General features: G+C 46.5%; 1 protein-coding gene across 1 annotated transcript in view; it reads left to right on the top strand.

Moving 5' to 3' along the window:
• The window catches only part of LOC101687694 (zinc finger protein 211-like), a 43,391-nt gene extending 23,624 nt beyond the window's left edge, over positions 1-19,767 (top strand). Inside the window, exons 2-4 of the mRNA XM_004776882.3 lie at positions 11,328-11,733; positions 15,035-15,161; positions 16,399-19,767. Of these exons, the coding sequence (XP_004776939.1) occupies positions 11,701-11,733; positions 15,035-15,161; positions 16,399-17,879 (1,641 nt within the window). The 5' untranslated portion in view covers positions 11,328-11,700 and the 3' untranslated portion in view covers positions 17,880-19,767. The remainder of the gene's footprint in view (positions 1-11,327; positions 11,734-15,034; positions 15,162-16,398) is intronic.
• The last annotated feature ends 926 nt before the right edge of the window (positions 19,768-20,693 follow it).

The raw sequence follows: 20,693 nt of genomic DNA, 5'->3' as shown, positions 1-20,693 counted from the left end.
ATGTTCTCTGTCCTCAGTCCCTTCCCTGATGCCATGCTGCTGGAGAAGGTCTCCTCTCTCCCAGACACGTTGGCTACTTAGTTAGGATTAAGTGAGAAAAGAGTAATGGGAGTTTGTAGATGTAGGGAAGGCACTGCCAGCCATCAGATATGGTGGAGCTCGGTGAAATGTTGCTGCATTCCACCCCTAAGCTAGGATGTTCCTGAGTAAGAGCAAGACTGACAAAAAACAAACTTGGCCAAATATCAAGTAGTTGTCTTAGGACCGGATACCCTAATTAACAAATGATGCTATCTGAAATATATCGTAAACCATTGGGCCATTACCTGAAAGTTGTCCACATCCGTAAAGAACTTTGGGACCATCTTAACTCACAGACACCCAAAATATAAATATTTTTACTTATATAAAAATAACTACATTACAACACCTTCCAAGGACACTCCTTATTCCCTTGGGAGTTATAGACATGACTAATAGTAACTAATGCCACAGATTTTTAACACAACTGGGTTGAATGCCCATTTTTCAGGAATATGTCTCCCCCACAAAAAGTTATAAACTGAGGGACACAGGAATCTCAGCCCACCCAGAATACCATAACAGGAAGGAAAAGAAAGGCTACAAATAGAATGAGGGACAGGATTTAGCAGGATTCATTGAGGAAATACTAAGCTTATCATAAATTACCTAATGACAGAGTTCCTAAGTGGAACTCCAATACTGTTTACACGCAGGACAAAAAGGAAATAAAATTCTGATTAACCAATGCACCTCTTACTACACTTGTTACGAACAGGCTTCCTAATGCAACTGAGACTCCAAGTGGCCCACCTGAAAGATTATTTAGGTCCATCAGTCACTAGAATGTCAGCTATACTCTGTGTTTTCAAGTATGTGAAATACAAATTAAAAAGCTTGAACTATGGAAAGAACCTAGGTGTCCATCAACAGATGAATGGATAAAGAAGATGTGGTATATATACAATGGAATACTGTGCAGCCATAAAAAGAAATGGAATCCTGCTGTTTGCGACAACATGGGTGGAACTAGAAGGTATTATGCTGAGCGAAATAAGTCAATCAGAGAAAGACAATTATCATATGATCTCCCTGATATGAGGAAGTTGAGAGGCAAATGCGGTGTTTGGGGGGTAGGAAAGAAATAAATGAAGCAAGATGGGATCGGGAGGGAGACAAACCATAAGAGACTCTTAACGTCACAAAACAAACTGAGGGTGGCGGGCGGGGGAGGGGGATAAGGAGAGGGTGGTGGGGTTATGGACATTGGGGAGGGTGTGTGATATGGTGAGTGCTGTGAAGTGTGTAAACCTGGAGATTCACAGACCTGTATCCCTGGGGCTAATAACACATTATATGTTTATTTTTAAAAAATCCATTTTTAAAAAAGAGGCTTAATTCTCTTTGTTGAAAATGGGGAGACGCACCCCTCCTTTCTGTCACAGCATTTAGTTAGAGAACATGCAAACACTTCCTTATCTCTTTAAAGCATCTATTTAAAGACTAGACAGGGCTTTTGTCAATCAGGCCTCTTTTTCCTCCAGATGCATGACCAGGATTGTCTTTCTTTTTCTTTCTTTCTTTTTTTTTCTTCCAGGATTGTCTTTTATCAGCAAATGGGAGATAATTTCTTTAAGAGGGCAAGAACTTGGGCTCAGTGGTAGAGTATGCGACTCGATCTGGAGATCATGAGGTTTTGCCCAACGTTAGGTGTGGAGCCTACTTTTAAAAAAATGGAAAGATCTTGTGGTGCCTGAGTGGCTCAATGGGTTAAGGTCATAATCTTAAGAGTCCTGGAATGGAGCCCCGCATCGGGAATCTCTGCTCAGTGGGAAGCCTGCTTCTCCTCCCCACCCGACGCGACCCCCCCCTGCCTTTCTGCCTCCCGTGATCTCTCTCCCATTGTGTGTCAAATAAATAAATAAAATCTTTAAGAAATGGAAATATCTTGAGAGCCATCATTTTGAAATGCAGACATCAAGGGAGATAGCAAGTCTGTCTTTCAGTTCCTGTGGGAGGACAGGAACCTAACTTCGGTGAGTGCCACTAATTCTTGTCATACAGATAAAAGAAGTTTGTTTTAGGACACGTGGGCGGCTCAGTCAGCTAATCTCTGCCTTCAGGGTCGGGTCATGATGCCAAGGTCTTGGGATCTAGTCCCACATCTGGCTCCTTGCTCAGTGGGAAGCCTGCTTCTTCCTCTACCTCTGACTGCAGCTCCCCTGCTTGTGTGCTCTCTCTGACAAATGAATAAATAAAGTGTGCTTTTAAAAAAAGAAGTTTATGGGGCGCCTGGGTGGCTCAGAGGGTTAAGCCTTTGCCTTTGGCTCGGGTCATGATCTCAGGGTCCTGGGATAGAGCCCTGCATCAGGCTCTCTGTCAGTGAGGAGCCTGCTTCCCCCTCTCTCTCTGTCTGCCTCTCTGCCTACTTGTGATCTGTCAAATAAATAAATAAAATCTTTAAAAAAAAAAAAGAAGTTTATCTCTGGATAAACTCAATAAACTAACATGCATGATATCCCCAAACAAGGTAAAGTTAGGATAATTTATATGTGACAAATGATGATGTCAACTGACCTTACCTAATGACCAGTTCATCTGAAAACATGAACGTAGTGGGTTCTATCTGCTTATCTGGGAAACAGTGATATTTTTCACCACAGGTCTTTGCAAATTCTTACATGATTCTTTTTTTTTAATTAATTAATTTATTTGAGAAAAAGCGCTCCAGTAGGGGAAGGGCAAAGTGAAGCATCTCAAGCAGAATCCATAGTGAGTGCTGAGTCCCATGTGGGATCAATCTCCAAACCTGAAATCATTACCTGAGCTGAAATCAAGAGTTGGATGTAGGGGTGCATGGGTGGCTCAATGGGTTAAAGACTCTGTCTTCGGCTAAGGTTATGATCTCAGGGTCCTGGGATCAAGCCCCACATCGGGCTCTCTGCTCAGTGCGGAGCCTGCTTCCTCCTCTCTCTCTCTCTCTCTCTACCTGCCTCTCTGCTTACTTGTGATTTCTCACTGTCAAATAAATAAATAAAATCTTAAAAATAAATAAATCTTTTTTTAAAAGCTGTAGTTATTATAAAAAAAAAAAAAAAAGAGTTGGATAAATAACCGAATGAGCCACCCAGACATCCTTCTTAGCTGATTCCTGGTACACATCACATTCCGGCTTAATATCTATTCAATAATGTGGTGTAAGAAATCTATCTGGTCTTGGTCCCTGGTGCCCTGTTGCTGGCACAGAGCGCCTACAACCCTTGTTATCTCCTGAGTGATAGGAGTACCTTGTGTCATTCCTAAGGAGCCCCCTTTGGAGTCCACCTGAATTTAGGCTAAAGAGGTGTGTTAGGGTGGGGGCCCTAAGCAGAATCAGCGTGGGGCGTGGCCATCAGAAAGGGCAGGGATTAGAGGCTTGGAACTCACAGCCCCACCCACTGGCCTCCAGGAAGGGGCTGGAGCTGGAGATGAAAGCTCTGTAAATACTCCCGAACAGGGACAGCTGAGGAGCCCCCAGGTCTGCTGAGGGTGGCACACTGAGGTTCCCTGAGGACAGAAGCTCCCGCACTGGAGGCCCTTCTGCACCTCACTCCATGTTCTTCTTCTTCATCGGCCTGTGAACGTACTTCCGAGAGTTCCGTGAACCACCCCCGCAAGGTAATGGAGGGAGAGCAAGGGTCGGGAGCCTCTGGTTTATAGCCAGTCAGTCTGAAGCACAGGGGACAACCTGGATTTGTGCCTGGCATGTTAAGGGGACAGTCATCCTGTGGGACTGAGCCTTTACCCCGTGTGATGGGATGCTGTCTCCCGGTGGTCAGAGGCAGAATTAACTGCATGGTGGTGCTGGTGAGCACACGTCTCAAATAGTGGAGTGTGGAGAAGACCCACGGGGGGAGGAAGATTCCATTCCACATCCCGACAGTCACCACCACACACACCTGCGGGGACAAACCTCATCACCTGTCTCCTCACTAGCTAGTGTGCAGGACTGTGGGCGTGGGTGGTCAGCTGGACAGCCTTTGAGACTCGATAAGCAGCGCCCAGGACGCGGCAAGCTCTAAAGAACAAGGGCCTCAGCCAACAGTAACAAGGCAAGTGGGACCCGTGGGTTAACAGACATGTGAGACAGCTACTGTAGGGCGTAGGGAAACAGTCTGGATCTTAACTGCAATACACGTGGCTTAAGAAGCAACATTTGTGAGTCAAATTGAGAAAATGGAGCGTTAATAACATTTGTCATATGTTAAAATAGTTGTTTATTTAGGGGCAAGAAAGCACCACTGCACATGGGAAAGCAGGGTGGGGGGGAGTGGGGGTGAGGGAGGCTGGGGCAGAGGGGAGTGAGAGAGAGAATCTTAAGCAGGCTCCACGCTCAGGGCGGAGCCCAACACCAGGCTCGCTGGGTTCAGTCTCAACCACGAGATCGTGACCTGAGCCCAAACCAGCAGTTGGAACTTGGAACCAACTGAGACACCCAGGCGCCCCTTCTGCAGCAGACTGACTTGCAGCCCACAAAAGTGGAAACACGTAAAATATCTGTGAACAGATGAATAAGTAAATAAATAGTGCTATATGGATATCTCATAGATACAGTGAACTGTTCGTGTAAGCACCACTGATGAACTGTAAAATAAATGTGTCTCACGAGGGGACCCAAGGAAAAGGAGGACACAACACTTCACAACTTCAATCATACAAATTCTAGAAAGTGCAAACTCATTGATTATAATGAAAAGTCAATGGCCGCCTCGAGGAGAGATTATTAAAGAACACAAAGGAAATGTGGGGGTGATGGAAAACTTTATTATCATGACTGATGGCCTCATGGGCTTATGTGAAAGTCAGTGTCAAACTGCACAATTTAATGTTGGGCATTTCATGTCATTTGTACCTTACTGAAACTTAACAACACGGTTCAAATTAAGTTGGGTTCTCTACGCTTTAGAAGATTAGGTCTGGCCACCATACGGACTCCACCACCTTTCTCCTCATCAGAAGACACCTGTACAAACAGGTGAGCAGTGAAGGCATTCCCAGTTCATTCAACATGGATACTGGCTGAGTCACAAAGACCTCATGGCTGCACCAAGAGATCTCTCCCATCTCTGTCCTTGCTTCGCTGCCATGCACAACCATGGCCTTTGGTGGACAACCCAGACGGACCAAGGAATCCACAAAACCTATAGCGTACTTTCTCCTGACAGGCCCTACACAAGATACATCCATATCGGGGTCCTGAGAATTTCTCTACCCGCTCATCCTTCACAGTCCTCCCACCTAAACACTGTGCATGCCCTTTCCAAACAGGTACACTGCAACCTGTTTATTGGTCTCCTGCACTCTCTATTAATCCAGTGTTTCTGGACCAACGGTCATTCCCCTGGTCCTTATAATCTTTTTTTTTTTAAAAAGATTTGATTTATTTTTTTGTCAGAGAGAGAGAGAATGAGCGAGCACAGGCAACAGCATGGCAAGCAGAGGCTGAGGGAGAAGCAGGCTCCCCGCCAAGCAAGGAGCCCGATGTGGGACTCGATCCCAGGACGCTGGGGTCAGGACCTGAGCCAAAAGCAGCCACTTAACCAACTGAGCCACCCAGGTGTCCCTAGACTTTATAATCTTAAAATCAGTGACATTATGCTACAGAATTCAGAGGATCAAGGCCCCTGGCGCTGCTGCTGGCCCTGGAGAATAGACCTCCTTCACCATCAATAGCCCCTGTGAATAAGAAAACAAGACCATTTGCTCAAAAGCACTAAAGGCTGTGAAACAACAACCAACAGCAGCCCCCACTTCAGGCTAAAACAGCTCCCACTCCGGGTGACCCCACAAAACATTCTGGCATCCAGCTATAACTCAGGACCACAGAGCCCTGCAGTCTTTCCTTAAAGGCTTGAAGCAGCCATGCAAACTCGGTCAAAGCTGCGGAGCTGTCTTCTGCCATCATACAGTCCCCTCTGAGGCACACAACTCTCTTCACCCCTTCATGCCCACAAACACAGTTAATTTCAACACACACAGAGTGAACAGAATCCCCAAGATTAATGGTGGCTTAAAAAATATGACCTTTATTGTCGTACAGCAAGAGCAATGGGAGGCAGACTGTTTCTGGGTTGGTGATTTGGAGGCTGGGGAAATGCCTTCAGAGTTTCACAAGGATGATACATCCCTGATATGCCATCCTCCTTTTCAAATCACCAACAGTCCTCTAGGACAAAACCGGGCGAGATCCATGCCCTCTCAGAGAAGAAAAATGGGGAAGGAGTAAGTGCTCAGGCTGCTCATCAGTCCTCCAGCAACTGTCCTGACACCGGGATACGGCCCTGGGCAGGTTCAAAGACTGCAGTGCAGCTGCTACATACCTGGGATTTATGTCGATGTTTGAATGTATGAATGTCAATGCAGGCAAATGGCACCTTCATGAGGGATTTCCTCCAGTGCTGTTACTCTCATCAAATAAATACCTGCGCAGTTAAGGTAGTTGTCCCATTTGAAATTTGTGAACTCCTATGACGTCAAGTCCTTCAGTAGAAGGTTTTCTCATTTTCAAGGCTTTTGTAAGGGCTTTCACGAGTTCTCTGGGGTGTGATGAGGTTAGCCTTTGGTTAGCCATTTTCCACATTCTCCACACTCACGGGCCTTCGTCAAGGGGAACCCAGTAGTGTTTTTAGGAGTTTGGACTCCTAGGTAAAGAATATCCCACATTCAGATACTCACAGAGCCGTTTCAGTATGAATATTTGAATGGTCACTGAAATGAAAGACCCAGTGAATGTTTCAAAGTCACTGTCCTCCTAAAGCCTTTCTCCAGTGTGTACTTTTCTGTGCTTAATGAGGCTAGAACAATGGCTAAAGGAGTTTAGTGTGCCTTCCCCCTACTGTAAGTTCCCTTTGTCCCTGCATCTCTGGAAATGCTCCTGAATAAAGTCTTCACTACTCTTTCAATGAGTGTCTTAATAATTTTTTTGATGATTTTATTTATTTATTTGAGATAGAGAGTCTGTGTGTGGGCTTACTCCCTCCTGAGATGCAAGCCAGACAGTCTGGATCCCAAGACCCTAAGATATTACCTGAGCTGAAGACAGACGCCTAACTGACTCAGTCACTTAGGAGAGCCAATAATTTTTCTTTAACAGATCTTTGTATTTTGAAGAGAACATCTGCCTTAGAGTCAACTATTCTGTCCCATTCACTGAGAAACACTTTATCCATTTAATGCCTTACTGATATCCCAATTACATTCAGTTCCTTTTAGGAATATAACATTATTCTTAAAAAGACATCAATGAGAAAAGTGCTATTTTGGTGTGGTACCGTGGCTGCAGTGTTTCAAACTGAAGCATGTACACCAAGAGTCTTTCTACCTGGAGATACTGGGAATATCTTAAATTTATTGTTCCACTGCTGCAAACTGATTGTCATTTTGAGATGATCCATGGACTGTTTTGTTTTTTTAAAGATTTTATTTGTTTGACAGTGATCACAAGTAGTCAGACATGCAGGCAGATTGAGAGGGAGAATCAAGCTTCCTGCTGAGCAGGGAGCCAGTTATGGGGCTCGATCCCAGGACCCTGAGATCATGACCTGAACTGAAAGCAGAGGCTTAACCCACTGAGCAACCCACGTGCCCCTGGACTATTGTACTTGAAGAATTGATATAATCTCAGGAAAACAGTTGTAAAATTACTATATTTATGTAGTGCTTCTAAGTTGGTGGCAGAAAGAACTTTGGTGGGGCACCTGGGTGGTTCAGTGTTTAAGAATCTGCCTTCCATTCAGGTCATGATCCCAGGATCCTGGGATCCGGGTTCCTTACCAGGTGGGAAACCTACGTCCCCCTTTCCCAGTCTCCCTGCTTGCATTCCCTTTCTCACTATCTCTCTGTCAAATAAAAAAATAAAATCTAATAATAATAACTTTGGTGAAACATCTGTAGAAGGTGAGAAAATCTAAGACCTCAGAGACATTTTAGCAGTGATGGCTGAGAACACGCCCCAACAAGCTGCAGATATGACCAGGATGATCAATCTGAAATTTTGTCTCCAAAATGCAAATCTCCATTTTTGTAAAGTCTGAGCAATAACCTCATGGAAAAAGAGTTAAAGGGGACATTTAGAGTACCCAGAAGTATACAATTTGTAGGGAAATAGAAATGTGTTTATTTTTGGTCTTCCTGATGATTAGTGAACAAAAATTTGGTTTTAGGCGCTTATTCTAGGTGCATGGAGGACTTGGGGTCCTAAGAGAGACAAAGACCCTTGCATTCTGGGACTTGTGTTGTTTTCAAGAAAGACCAGGAATTGAAAAGAGTAACTGAAGAAATATGTCCTATGTCAGGAAGTGGCAGACGAAGTGGAAGGGAAGACAAGGTGAGTCTCCTGAGAGATAAGTATAGAACGTAATAATACTCAGCCCAATAAGGGGGCCTCTTTAGTAAGAGGAAAAAACAGTTGAAATTAAGGGGTGAGCCTCATGGATATGTTTGCAGTAAGCTCTGGGCAGTTTAAAGCAGTTGTTTAGGTTATTCCGTCAGTGCAGGCATAACGGGTCTCAGCAGTGGATGGCCTGGGACTCAAGGCCAGTTGGCCTTTCCTTTTCTTGGCTCAGTACAGATAACACTCAGGGCATGTGTGTGAGAAATCCTGGCTCTGTTTCTCAGAACCTGCAAATCACCACGGTGGACTGGGTGGGGCCTGGGACCAGTCAACCTCACCTTTCCTAGAATTCTGATTTTCACAGTTTGATCCCTGGACCTTTGACCACAGTGTCACCTATGGACTTTTGAAATGCACATTCTGAATCCCAGACCCAGATATACTGGGTCGCGCACTTTGTGGATCAGGTCCAAGTATCTGTTTTAATAAGCTTCCATGTGATTCTGATACATATGTAAGAAATTTCCACCATTCTGCCGTGTTGTGCAGAAACGTGTACCTGCATTTCTTGTGATTAAAAGACATTCTGTCTAAATTGTAGGGATTTTTTAAAAGATTTTATTTATTTATTTGGCACAGAGAGAGAGAGAGATCACAAGCAGGCAGACAGAGAGGGAGGGAGAAGCAGGCCCCCCCACTGAGCAGAGATCCCAATGCGGGGCTCAATCCCAGGACCCTGAGATCATGACCTGAGCCAAAGGCAGAGGCTTAACCCCCTGAGCCACCCAGGTGACCCTATTTTTCAGATTTTGAGTCTTTTTTTTTTTTTTAAAGATTTTATTTATTTATTTATTTGTCAGAGATAGAGCACGAGCGAAAGCAAGCACAGGCAGACAGAGTGGAAGGCAGAGTCAGAGGGAGAAGCAGGCTCCCCGTGGAGCAAGGAGCCCGATGTGGGACTCGATCCCAGGACGCTGGGATCATGACCTGAGCCGAAGGCAGCTGCTTAACCAACTGAGCCACCCAGGCGTCCCCAGATTTTAAGTCTTACGAGATAGAACAAACCTCCATGGGACCAGATGAAAGAGCACCCAAAGTATATAGCATCTGTTAAGATGACTTCATGGGCTTCCAGTCAATAGCATCTACCTTCAGAGATCCCTCCTCCCATCAGGGAGTTCAGGAGTTTGAGCATTAGCTCCCTGTTCTCCTTGGTGGTGCCAACCAATAAGTAGCCAATTTTTCCCCACTTTGGAAGCTGGGGGTCAGTCCTTTATTGGCTTGGTATGCATCTGGCAGGTGAACTATCCTTTGATTGAGCTATACTCTCTTATGGACACAGCATTGAGGCAGAGCACTCAGGATACAGTGAGTATGATGTGGACCTTGCTTCTGCTTTCTGGACTGAAAGGAGTGCAGCAAGACTGAACAGCACCCCAACCATAGGGATCTGGAGCCTGAGGCTTGTGTTAGTATCACCAGTCTCCAGGCCTTCATACCTTCAATACCTGGCCAAGTTCTCAGTACAGGAGACCTCTAGGAATGGCCAGGTAAACAAGGGACTAACCTAGAAGTCTCCGCAGAGTTTTGCATGGGCTTGGAGGAAGGACCTTGGGGGAAAATAGGAGAGATATTAACTGGATCAGTTGGGCAACTATGGAGCAGGACAGTGAAATGTGCAGCATCTTTGAAAAGAGTCAGGTTTAGGTCTAATACGTGTGGATATAAAATGAGGAAGTGGCTTTAGGCTGTCCAAGATATGTAGTTAAGTGAGAAAAGCATAGTACAGATCTGTATACAGAGCATGTCTTCGTTTTTACCACAAACAACTTTTCTAGAAGCCAATTTGAATTCAGGACCCAGACAGAATGACACACAGGTGTGCAGACACAATTCTAAAAGGATAACACTATACAGTAAGCCTCAGCTTCTCTGTGTATTTGTATAATTCTGTCTACTCTGTCTACATTGTTTCTTTCCTCCACTGATACTGCACAATGTTTTCATCAGAGTGACCATTCTGGTCATGTGTTCAACCTAAATATTCCTGTTCTCAGACATCACTGCTAAATCTTCTCTGAGGTCTTAACTCTTCCCCTATCCACTGATGTTTCATCAAAGCTCTGTCTTCCACCACTTCTGAATCACTACATAGTCACTGGTAATAGCTTTCTGTAATTTGCATTTTGCAACTGTAGTTCTGAGGTAATACCGGTTCCCTGTGGAAAACAGTCCCTGCAAGAGAAATGATAATCACTTCCAGACAATGAGATATCCTGGTTTTAAGTACCCCAATTCCTTGGAAAAGGAAAGCAGCCTTTGTATACATGCTCCATCTTGGAACACTGCAGCCATTGTCGCCTTCCAAAACAACATTTATTACATTGATCTTTTTTTGGTGGATGTTAGATTTCTACAAGGAACTGGGTTTATGCTAGGACATAAAGATATTAAATGGAAAAAGTATTGCTCAATGAATTGGATGCAAAAAGTAATGATCAGATTAGAGAAATGTTTTCTATGGGTGCATTTTTTTTTTTTTTTAAACTCTTGCTTCAGGGTGGCCTCACATTCATCCTGTATCTTCTCTGTCATGGCCCTATACAAAGTATTTCTGCCTTGTCCAGACCAACAAAACTGTCTCTAATGCTCCTGGGTATATTTGACTTGTGGGATGATGACGCTTACGAGGTTCTGCTTCCAGGGACATATTTTGGATCTAAATGACTCTATAGAATGATATGTGCATTTGGATCTGTAGTCTTTAGGATCATATGAAATATTTTTAGCTTTGGAACCACGCTGAGAATCAAGGGGTCTGCAATAATGCCTACAAACACCTGCGTGATCAGTTGCAGGCACCACTTCCCCCCTGGCCTGGTACGTTAGACCCCAATTTCCAGAGCGCTTAAGAGGACGTGCCCTTTCCTTCTAGAGGTCAATGGAAATGTCTTGTCCTCGTCCTGTGAGTCTGTGAACTACATTACCCAGAAGAGCGCGCTTCGATGGACTGCACCTCTGACCAATGAAGGTAGGAAAAGTCGTTGTGCGTGTGCGCCTAACGTCGGGGCGGAACTTCCGTCCTCATCCCCCTGGCGGTCTTTTTACCTCTTTCACGCCTGTTCGTCCGCTAATGTTCTGAAGCGTAGGTTCAGGTTCGGGGTGACTAATCGAGAAGGCGCGAGGGGAGGCGCTGTTCTCGCCGCACACAGTTGGGTCCGCGGCAGGCGACACCGCCCGGGCTGCTCCGCGCCGGGGACCGGGACGGGGACCGTCGGCCCGGGTGTCCGCTCCGCCCACCGAGTCGGATGGCGGCGGCCTCGCCCAGCGACCCGGCTGAGGTAAGTGCTTGTCCCCCCGGCCCTCCCTACCGCCCCCCTCCCAGACTTCGAAGGCCCGAGAGCGGGGCGCCTGCTCGCGGCCCTGCGGCCCAGGCCGGAGTGTCCGGGACAGGGAGGCACCGGTGGGCGGGGGCGCGTGCGTGAGCGCCGGCGGGCTGCGTGCGGGCGCGGGCTCCGGGCTGATGGGCCGCCAGGGCGGGGGCTGCAGGGGGCTTGAGGCGCTGGGATTCTGCACTCCGGGGACAGAGCGTGAGGCGGAGCCACACCTGCGCTGGCGGGCCGAGGTGCGGGACCTTCGTGAGGACTCTGGGCGCCAAGGGGACTTTGGCCGAAAGAGGGACCGGATCTCCATTTGCGATTTAAAAGTTTCCCGAAGGTGGTTTAGAGGGAGAGCAGACCGAGGGCAATGTAGAGGACATTGAGGCCCTAGGAGGTTGGATCTTAGTTCAGGTGGCACAGTTGGCAAGAGGGGACACAGCACTGAGAGCTGTGAGGTCACCTAAGGTACGGGTTACGTGAGGTCACCTAAGGTACGGGTTACGTGAGCCCAGCGAACCCTGCCGTGGACCCGTCCCTCCACTGCCAGCCTCTCTACACGGTTTCCCATTGCGGCAGAGGTGCTGTGGAACTTACACAGGCTGGTGGGGGGTCTCAGCCGCCCACCAGGCTCGTGGCCCTGGCCACCACCCGCATATTCTCTGGATTATTATGTCCTGGGGCGCTTAAGGGCCGTTCCCCCAGGCCTGGGTCTGGGAGCCGTAGGGAAATCCCAAACAGAGGGGCCTAAGTCCATCTCAGACTTTATATAGAAAAGATCCCCGGATGCACTAGGAACTTGTTCCAAGATACGCATATGTTTATAGTTGACTGAGTGTTCAGAAAAGCACAGGTGTCATTTTAGGTGGGAACAAAGAACAGGTTGGCGGGAATCAAGACTGGAATGACTGAGAGGTTGGTGTGTGTTCTGGAGGTGATGGGAGGTGTGACTCAGAGGGAGAAAGTGATCCTAAGGTCTTAGCAGACTCGGCTGGCTGCTGAGTGTAGAACAGACATCAAGTGTAGAACAGACAGCGAGACAGAGGGAGGAGGAAGGAGGATCAGGCTGCAGGCTGCTGCCAAAGTCCTGGTGAGAGTTGATGGACTAGAGGTGTGGCTTAGGAAAAGTGGTTGTATTCTGGATGTTTGTTTTAAATGGGCAACTAGGGGGCATCTGTCTTGGCTCAGGTCATGATCCCAGGGTGCTGGGATGGAGCCCTGCGTCCGGCTCCCTGCTGAGAGGGAAGCCTGCCTCTCCCTCTTCTACTCACCCTGCTTGTGTTTCCTCTCTTCGCTGTGTCTCTCTCTGTCAAATAAATAAAATCTTTAAAAAAAAAAAAAAAGATAAGTAAATGGACAACTAGATTCTCTGATGATGGAGGAGTGAATACAGGACTCAGGAATGACCCCAGTGTTTTAGGTCTTAGCAGCTGTAGGACTGGAAGGTCCATCATCTAAGGTGAAGAATGTGGTAGTAATATTCACTATGGGGAGGGGGTGTTAGGAGCTTTGATTTAGGTATATTGAGAGTTTGAGGTGTTTCAGAGATGACTGAATTGATGCATGATGTGGGCAGTTGTATACATAGTGTTGGAATCTGAGGAAGGTTGAGGTTGGAGGATTCAGGATGTTCCCGATCAGGAGGGGTAATCTTCAGGTTATTATTATAAAGCTAATAGGGGACCAGGCAGGGGAGGATGGGGACTGTGGACTGGGTTTCTTGTCTGGGTACCCAGCTGATGGGTAGAGGCTTCACAAACACAAATGAAGCAGGTATATGGCACTAAAAGGAGTGTGTGTCAGGGACAGGGTAGTCTGGCAGGTGGCCAGGCTTACAACACAAGAGTGGACGTGAATGAGGTAGACACAGAGGCAAGGGATAACCAAGGCGAGATGTCATGCAGACCAGAGTGGGTCTCTGCACCGCTCTTTGCACTCACCAGGATTTTGTGAGGGCTTTGTTGGGGCCTGGGCTGTTTCGTTCAGCCAGGAAGATAAGGTCAAGGGCAAATGTGGTCATTTGTGAGAGTCATTAAGGCCTGGGGTGAACTATCAGTGGAGCTGGGCTTTGAGTGAGGGTTAGGTAGGCAGAGGAAGATTGTGACTGCTTTGGGGATGGCAGTGCAGCACCTCGTGCAATAGGGCTGTCGGTGTCTGAGATCCATATATCTGAAGCAAGGAACAGACCCGAGCAGTGAAGGCTTCATAGGAGGATTTGGGGCTGTGATGGCTTGTGGGAGTCTTGAGAAGTCAATGGTCACATTCAATCCTACTTGAATTTGCAGAGCCTCCTGTGGATGCTGTTGTCAGGTTTTGGTGCAAGGTCTAAAACCAAGACCCAATATTATGTGTGGCACTGATGTCTGAAAACCCTGAGAGGCTCAGGTGGCCAGAGTGCTGCTTTGCTCCCCACTCTTCCCTCAGAACTAAGATCTAACTAAATACTGTTTTTATCAAGGGGCTCAGGGGCCTATCCCTCTTTAGTTGGTTTCAGCTCCTTACCTGCCTATGGAGTTACTCAGATAAGTCAGTGGCATCTTCCCAGGGGAAACGGGTACCTCTTTGTGTCGATATTACAAAGCTTGGATCTCACAACCACCAGCTGTTAACTCTTTCCCAGACTGCCACCCCATGTGGCCCAGTGTGGCATGTGGTGTCCTTCTCTCCCACGCTGTGAGTATATATGGTTAGAAAAGTGCTCTCGATCTCATGTGGCCAGTGTTAGGTGTTCTGTGTTTGGCCATCTCTGTCACCCTAGCACACAGTCCCTTCTTCACCGTGGGTTGAAGAGGAGGTGATTGAAATAAAGTCATCTATAACTGTAAGGCCAGAGAGTTGCCTAAGGTATGCAGGGCAATAAGCTGGTGGCAGCCACGGGCAGGTGACAGTGTCTGCAATGTGGGGATGTGCCATCTAAGGAATGACATGTACTTGTGGAGGGAGTGTGCCTGATGCCCCAGGGCCCTGGGCTTGAGAGCTGGGTGGCTTGTCCATACTAGGTGAATTGTGTAGCAGAAATGGGTGAATGCCTCTGTGCCAGACCCTTGTTTGGTACCTTGTTATCCACCTGCCTCGTCTTTCTGATGGGTGGTGCCCATGATCAGTGGGCCTGTGAGGAAACAGTGGCACCACTGGTGCTAGGGCCTGGTTTCTCTTCTGTGTTGGATGCTTAGGAAAGGATGGGTGAGGGATAGATGTGGAGGGGTTGGATTGTCATCTTTGAGGGAGAGGCTGTTTATGGTTTCATCTGTCTCCATCTTGCCAGGGTATTGTGACCTTTGAGGACATTGCCGTGTCCTTCTCCTGGGAGGAATGGGATCTTCTTGATGAGGCTCAGAGACACCTGTACCAGGATGTGATGCTGGAGAACTTGGCACTTATAACCTCCCTGGGTAAGGTCCTCACACCTGCCTCTGTCCCCTGAGCTAGTCTTTCCATTTCCCTTTTTCCCCAAGGGCTGGTCTGTCCTCCCATCAGGATTGTGGTCTCTGCTTCCTTCTCCACTTCCTTGAATGGCAGTGTTGTTGGCTGGGCTGAGGTATGTGCACTGCCTACTCCTTGAGTAGCCCCACCACCTGAGACTCCCAAGCCTCCCAGGGAAGGAACCAGGGTCAGGAGTGTTCCAGTCAGCCCAGTGGATCCCACTTTGCTGCCCTCTCTCTGGCAGGTAACTAACAGTTACAAAGCACCCGAGTATCCCAGGTTCCACTTTCTTCCTCTAGCTGACATTTCCTTATTCCTTCTTGGGCCAGAAATTGCCGTCACTGACCATCACGGTTATGTAGACCACTGTCTGTTCTTGCAAGATCCTCCTTGGAAGTTGTCTTTATAATAGTTTTCTTTCCTGTGCGCTGCATGTGCTGAGCTGTTCTTGGCCAGTGCTGGCCCCTTATCTCTCCCGTCTTCCCCTTATTAGCACCTGGATCATCCAGGGGCAACACAGCTGCTCGTCTCGGGGTTGTGGTGGAGAGTCTGTTGTGGTTCACAGCCCAGCTCCGAACAGTGACACCTAGGGGAGAGCAAGATGTCAGGGCTGTGTGCACATCATACCAGAAACTTCCTGTTTGTGACTGGTCTTTTGTTGGTAATGACCGTGGCCCCCAGACTTCATACCTGCCTTTCCTTCCCCAGTCGTCACCCTCAGGTGACTGGTCAACTGCTGGTCATCACTTGTACTCTTACTTCCCGCCCAGGGCTAATCCACACCTCTCTGATCTGCACATCTTGACCATTTTAATCACTGCTTCATGTGGGGACTCTCCTCATTGGCTCCTGTGTGTTGTGTCATGAGGTGCACACAGATTCTTGCACACACAGTTTCTCTTTCACTGTCGAATTTTCCTGAGCCTGAACACACCCTTCTATGTGACAGACTATATCCGGTTGAAAGTTATGTGTAGACCTCGTCTCTCCTCAGTGTGTTTATTTCACCTCAGAAGTGCCCCTGAGCCCGCATTTTGTGATCATTAGTGGCAGTACAGCTAAGCATCTCAGCCTCAGCCTGAATTCAAACCTCCTATCCTATAAACAATCTCATGGACTTGTTTCTGGGTTTGTTAGACATACCTGGGTAGTGGCTGCCTACCCACAAATGTCACCGTGCACTTCACCAGCATTTCCTACTTTCAGGTTGTTGGCATGGAGCAGAGGATGAGGAGGCACGTTCTGAGCAGAGCATTTCTGTAGAAAGAGAGTCACAGGTCAGGACTCCCAAGACAGGTCTTTTTCCCCAGAAGGCCAACCCCTGTGAGGTGTGTGGTCTGGTCTTGAAAGACAATTTTCACGCAGCTGAACACCAGGAAACACAATTCAGTGAGAAACTGTACACTGGTGGGACACATGGGAAAAGATTTTATTTCAGTGAAAACCTTCAGCAGCAGCTCAAGCAGCACATGAGCGAAAAACCCTTCGGAAACCACATAAGCAGAGCTTTAGTGGTCAAGAACTGCAGCTTGCAGGTGTCAGGGAAGCCCTTTATCTGCGGGGAGATTGGGAAGGACTTCTTGGCCACCTCAGGAACCCTCCAGCAACAGGCCACACATACTGGAGAGAAGTCAAACAATGGAACTGAATGTGGGGTGGCCTTCCACATGGGAAAAACTCAACACCACTGGGGAGACAGCACAGAAGCTTTCAGCCACAAGCATACATTCGTTCAACACCAGAGGATTCACCCTCGAGAAAGATGTTACATGTGCAGTGAATGTGGGAAATCTTTTAGCCATAACTCTAGCCTTATTAAACACCAGAGAGTTCACACAGGAGAAAGACCTTATGAGTGTGGGGAATGTGGGAAATCCTTTAGCCAGAGCTCCAACCTCTTTCAGCATCGGAGAGTTCATACTGGAGAAAGGCCTTATGAGTGCAGTGAATGTGGGAAATCTTTCAGCCAAAGCTACAGCCTCAATAACCATCGGAAGGTTCACACCGGAGAAAGGCCATTTGAGTGTGGAGAATGTGGCAAATCCTTCAGTCAAAGATCGAACCTCATTCAACATCAGAGAATTCACACTGGAGAAAAGCCCTATGAATGCAGTGAATGTGGGAAGTCCTTTAATCAAAGCTCTGCGCTCCTGCAGCACCATACCGTTCATACTGGAGAACGGCCCTATGAATGCAGTGAATGTGGGAAATCCTTTACCTACAATTCCAGTCTTTTAAAACACCAGAAAGTCCACACGGGATCAAAGCCTTATGAGTGCAGTGAATGTAGGAAATCTTTTAGCCAGAATTGCAGTCTTGTTCTCCATCTGAGAGTTCACACTGGAGAAAGGCCTTATGAGTGCAGCAAATGTGGAAAATCTTTTAGCCAAAGCTCTGCACTCCTTAAGCACCAGAGAGTTCACACTGGAGAAAGGCCATATGAGTGCAGTGAGTGTGGGAAGTCCTTTAGGCGAAGCTCCAACTTCAGTGACCATCGGAGAGTTCACACTGGAGAAAGGCCGTATAAGTGTAACCAATGTGGGAAATCCTTCAGTAAGAGCTCTGGCCTCACTCGACACCAGAGAGTTCATAGTGGATTGGGCATTATAAATATGAGTGAGAAAGCCATTAGCCGAAGCCCTTACCTCATTGATTACCACACAGTTCACATGGGAAGTACAACTTAGATATGTAGCAAATGTATTTCCTTGTTCAGTATAACAACATCGAGGAGCTCTCTTTTGAGGGTACCATCTGCCTGAATTGAGCCTCATACATCCAGACATCAAAATAAATTCCAGGTATGTAGAACCGTGTTGCATGTTTCAGCTCAGGCCCATGTGAGTTTTTATTACGTTGATTCTGTAGCAGCAGCCGTTCACCTCTCCCCTGCAGGTGCCCGCATTTGTGTCACTTAGCCACAGTGACGTGTTCAGCAAAGTAAGCCTTAGTGTTTTCCCATTCCCTGGGTAAATGTGAAAAGCCAGGGGACTCATTCTTTTCTCTCTGATTAGTTAGGGCATGGATGACTCCATTGTGTTCCAGAGGACTCCATCTTAGTTCTGCTGGTGGCCTGAAAAGTCAGCTTTTTTAGGGATATTATTGGTCTAATGACTCTTGTGATGAAATTTGCAGCCTCCAACTCACCAACCAAGGAACAGCCTTCCTCTGTATTCTGGTTTATGTTATAACAAAGGCCTTGTTGTGTAAGTCACCTTTATCTTAAGGATTAGATTCACTTCATGGGGTGGTTTCAGAATGACAGGAGAAACAGGTGCTATGGGAGCCCCAATCTTTGTGTGCATCAAGGGGATAGAAGGATGGTAGTTTTCTCTCTAATTTGGCTCTTGTTTGCATTATTGCCCAAGGCTTCTCATAAGATTCTATAAAGTTTTGTGGTTAGATTATAGCCTGGATTCAGGATGTTTTGTGGTGTCGGCACTTGTCCTGAAAAGAGGGCAGTTGTAATAACCTCTGATACTTCTGGTGACAACATAGAATTGTTCTCTTGTTTGCAGGGGTATTGCATTGTGCCCAGCACTGGTGCAGGGAATGTTCCTAGGCCCTGCAAAGGAGTGATGTACTCTGATGCCCAGAATTCTATGTGGTAGTGTCACTGGCTGAAAGATGATAGGAGGATCATAACTGTACACAAATGGTGGATTAACAGAGAGGCCAAAAGAACACGACAAACTGGTTAGAATGTTCCTCTTTTAAAGGCTGCCTGCTATTGTTCGGACAGTATGGCTGTGAAGGATGAGCCAATACAGAAATTCTCAGATCCTTCTGAACTATAAATCTTGTGTAGCTGAGGGCCTTAGAAGAATCATCTAATGGGGGGCTCCTGGGTGGCTCAGTTGGTTAAGTGTCCGATTTTTGGTTTTTGACTCAGGTGAGGATCTCAGGGTTGTAAGATTAGGCCCTGCGTACAGATCAAGCCTTAGTGCGGAGCCTGCTTGGGATCCTCTCCCTTCTCCCTGTGCGTCCCCACATATCCACATTCTCTCACTTGCACGCCCTCTCTCTAGAAAGAAGTCTAACAGTTTTATGGATTCCTGTAGCTTTTCTGCAATGTGCACCTAAAGGTCATTGCAACAAAGGAAGGAAAACAAAGATAGAAGGAAGGAGGATCTCAGTCCAGGAGTGCAGGCTTTACGCAGCTTGCTTGCCCAATGACTCAGATGGACATGGCTTTCGTTGCTTTCCTGTATTTGCTGCCACTGAGGCAAGGTGCCGATCCCAGGACATTACAAGGGATATGGTGGGGTTTGCCAAACTATTTTTGAAAACTTTTTTTATATTGTAATGCCTTTTCAGAATAGTTAATAAATAATAAATTGTCCATGTTTACACTGTTCCATTTGATGATTTTTGACATTCATATAAACCCATGAAACCATCATCACAATCATAGCAGTGTGCGTATACATCACCCTGTATTCATTCATGCCCTTTAATTATTATGTCTTTCTCTCTGTCCTCCAGACAAACATTGATTCACTTTCTTCTGCAATAGATTAATATGTATTTTCTGCAATTTTACGTGATTGAAAATAAAACGTTTTGTGTTTTTTCCCCCCATGTGTCCTTATGTGGTATATTATTTATTTTGAGAGTTGTCAATGGACCTGTGTAATTAGTTCATTCTTTTGATATTGTCAAGAAATGTAATGTTCTGTGGATTAACCACTATTTTTTTATTTACTTGTCTTTTTCAGATATTTGAGTTGTTTCTGGTTTGGGGCTTTATCAAACAGTTATTATAGACATTTGATTCTTAAATTTACGATTCTTTATATGGATATGTTTCATTTCTCTTGTGTTAATACCTCAGAGCAAATGCTTGAGTTACAGGGCTGCAATTTTGGGACTGTTTAAATGAGGTCATTCTCATGAGAACTCTTCACTGATAGCTCCCTTTGAAAAGATGTGTTAGTTATGGGCTGAAATGTATGTTCCCAAAATGAAATGTTGAAGTCCTAATCTCCAGTACCTCAGAATATCACTGAGTTTGGAAATAGGGTTTTTAAAAAGGTAAAATCAAGGCAATACTGTGGACACTAATCCACTGTGACTAGTGTCATTGAGAGGAAATTGGTACGGAGACAGACGGAGGGAAGATCATGTGAAGACAAGAAGAAAATACCCACCCACAAGCCAAGGAGAGGTGTCAGGAGAATTCAGTGCTTCTGACACCCTGATCTCTCATATCTAGCCTCCAAATTTGTGAGAAAATACACTTCTGTTGTTTAAGCCACCCAGTCTGAAATAATGTGTTATGGTAGCCTTAGCAAATCTTAGGGGGCCATCAGCATCTGGGAAGGAGAGGGTCTGCAGGGCACCCTAGGGTCAGAGGAAGGAGGTGATTACAATCTGTAGAGTAGTTGGGACCAGAAGGAGAGATGGACTTGGAATTGATTCCTCCATCCCCACCTTTCACTGGAGGTCACAAAGAGAAATTTGCCGTCCAGTCATGTAAAATGGAGATCATCACCAGAACC

This window comes from Mustela putorius, unplaced genomic scaffold (assembly GCF_011764305.1).
Source record: "Mustela putorius furo isolate JIRA1106 unplaced genomic scaffold, ASM1176430v1.1 tig00000196_pilon_pilon_pilon, whole genome shotgun sequence".
Lineage (NCBI taxonomy): Eukaryota > Metazoa > Chordata > Mammalia > Carnivora > Mustelidae > Mustela > Mustela putorius.
This window is presented reverse-complemented; position numbering and strand designations above follow the sequence as displayed.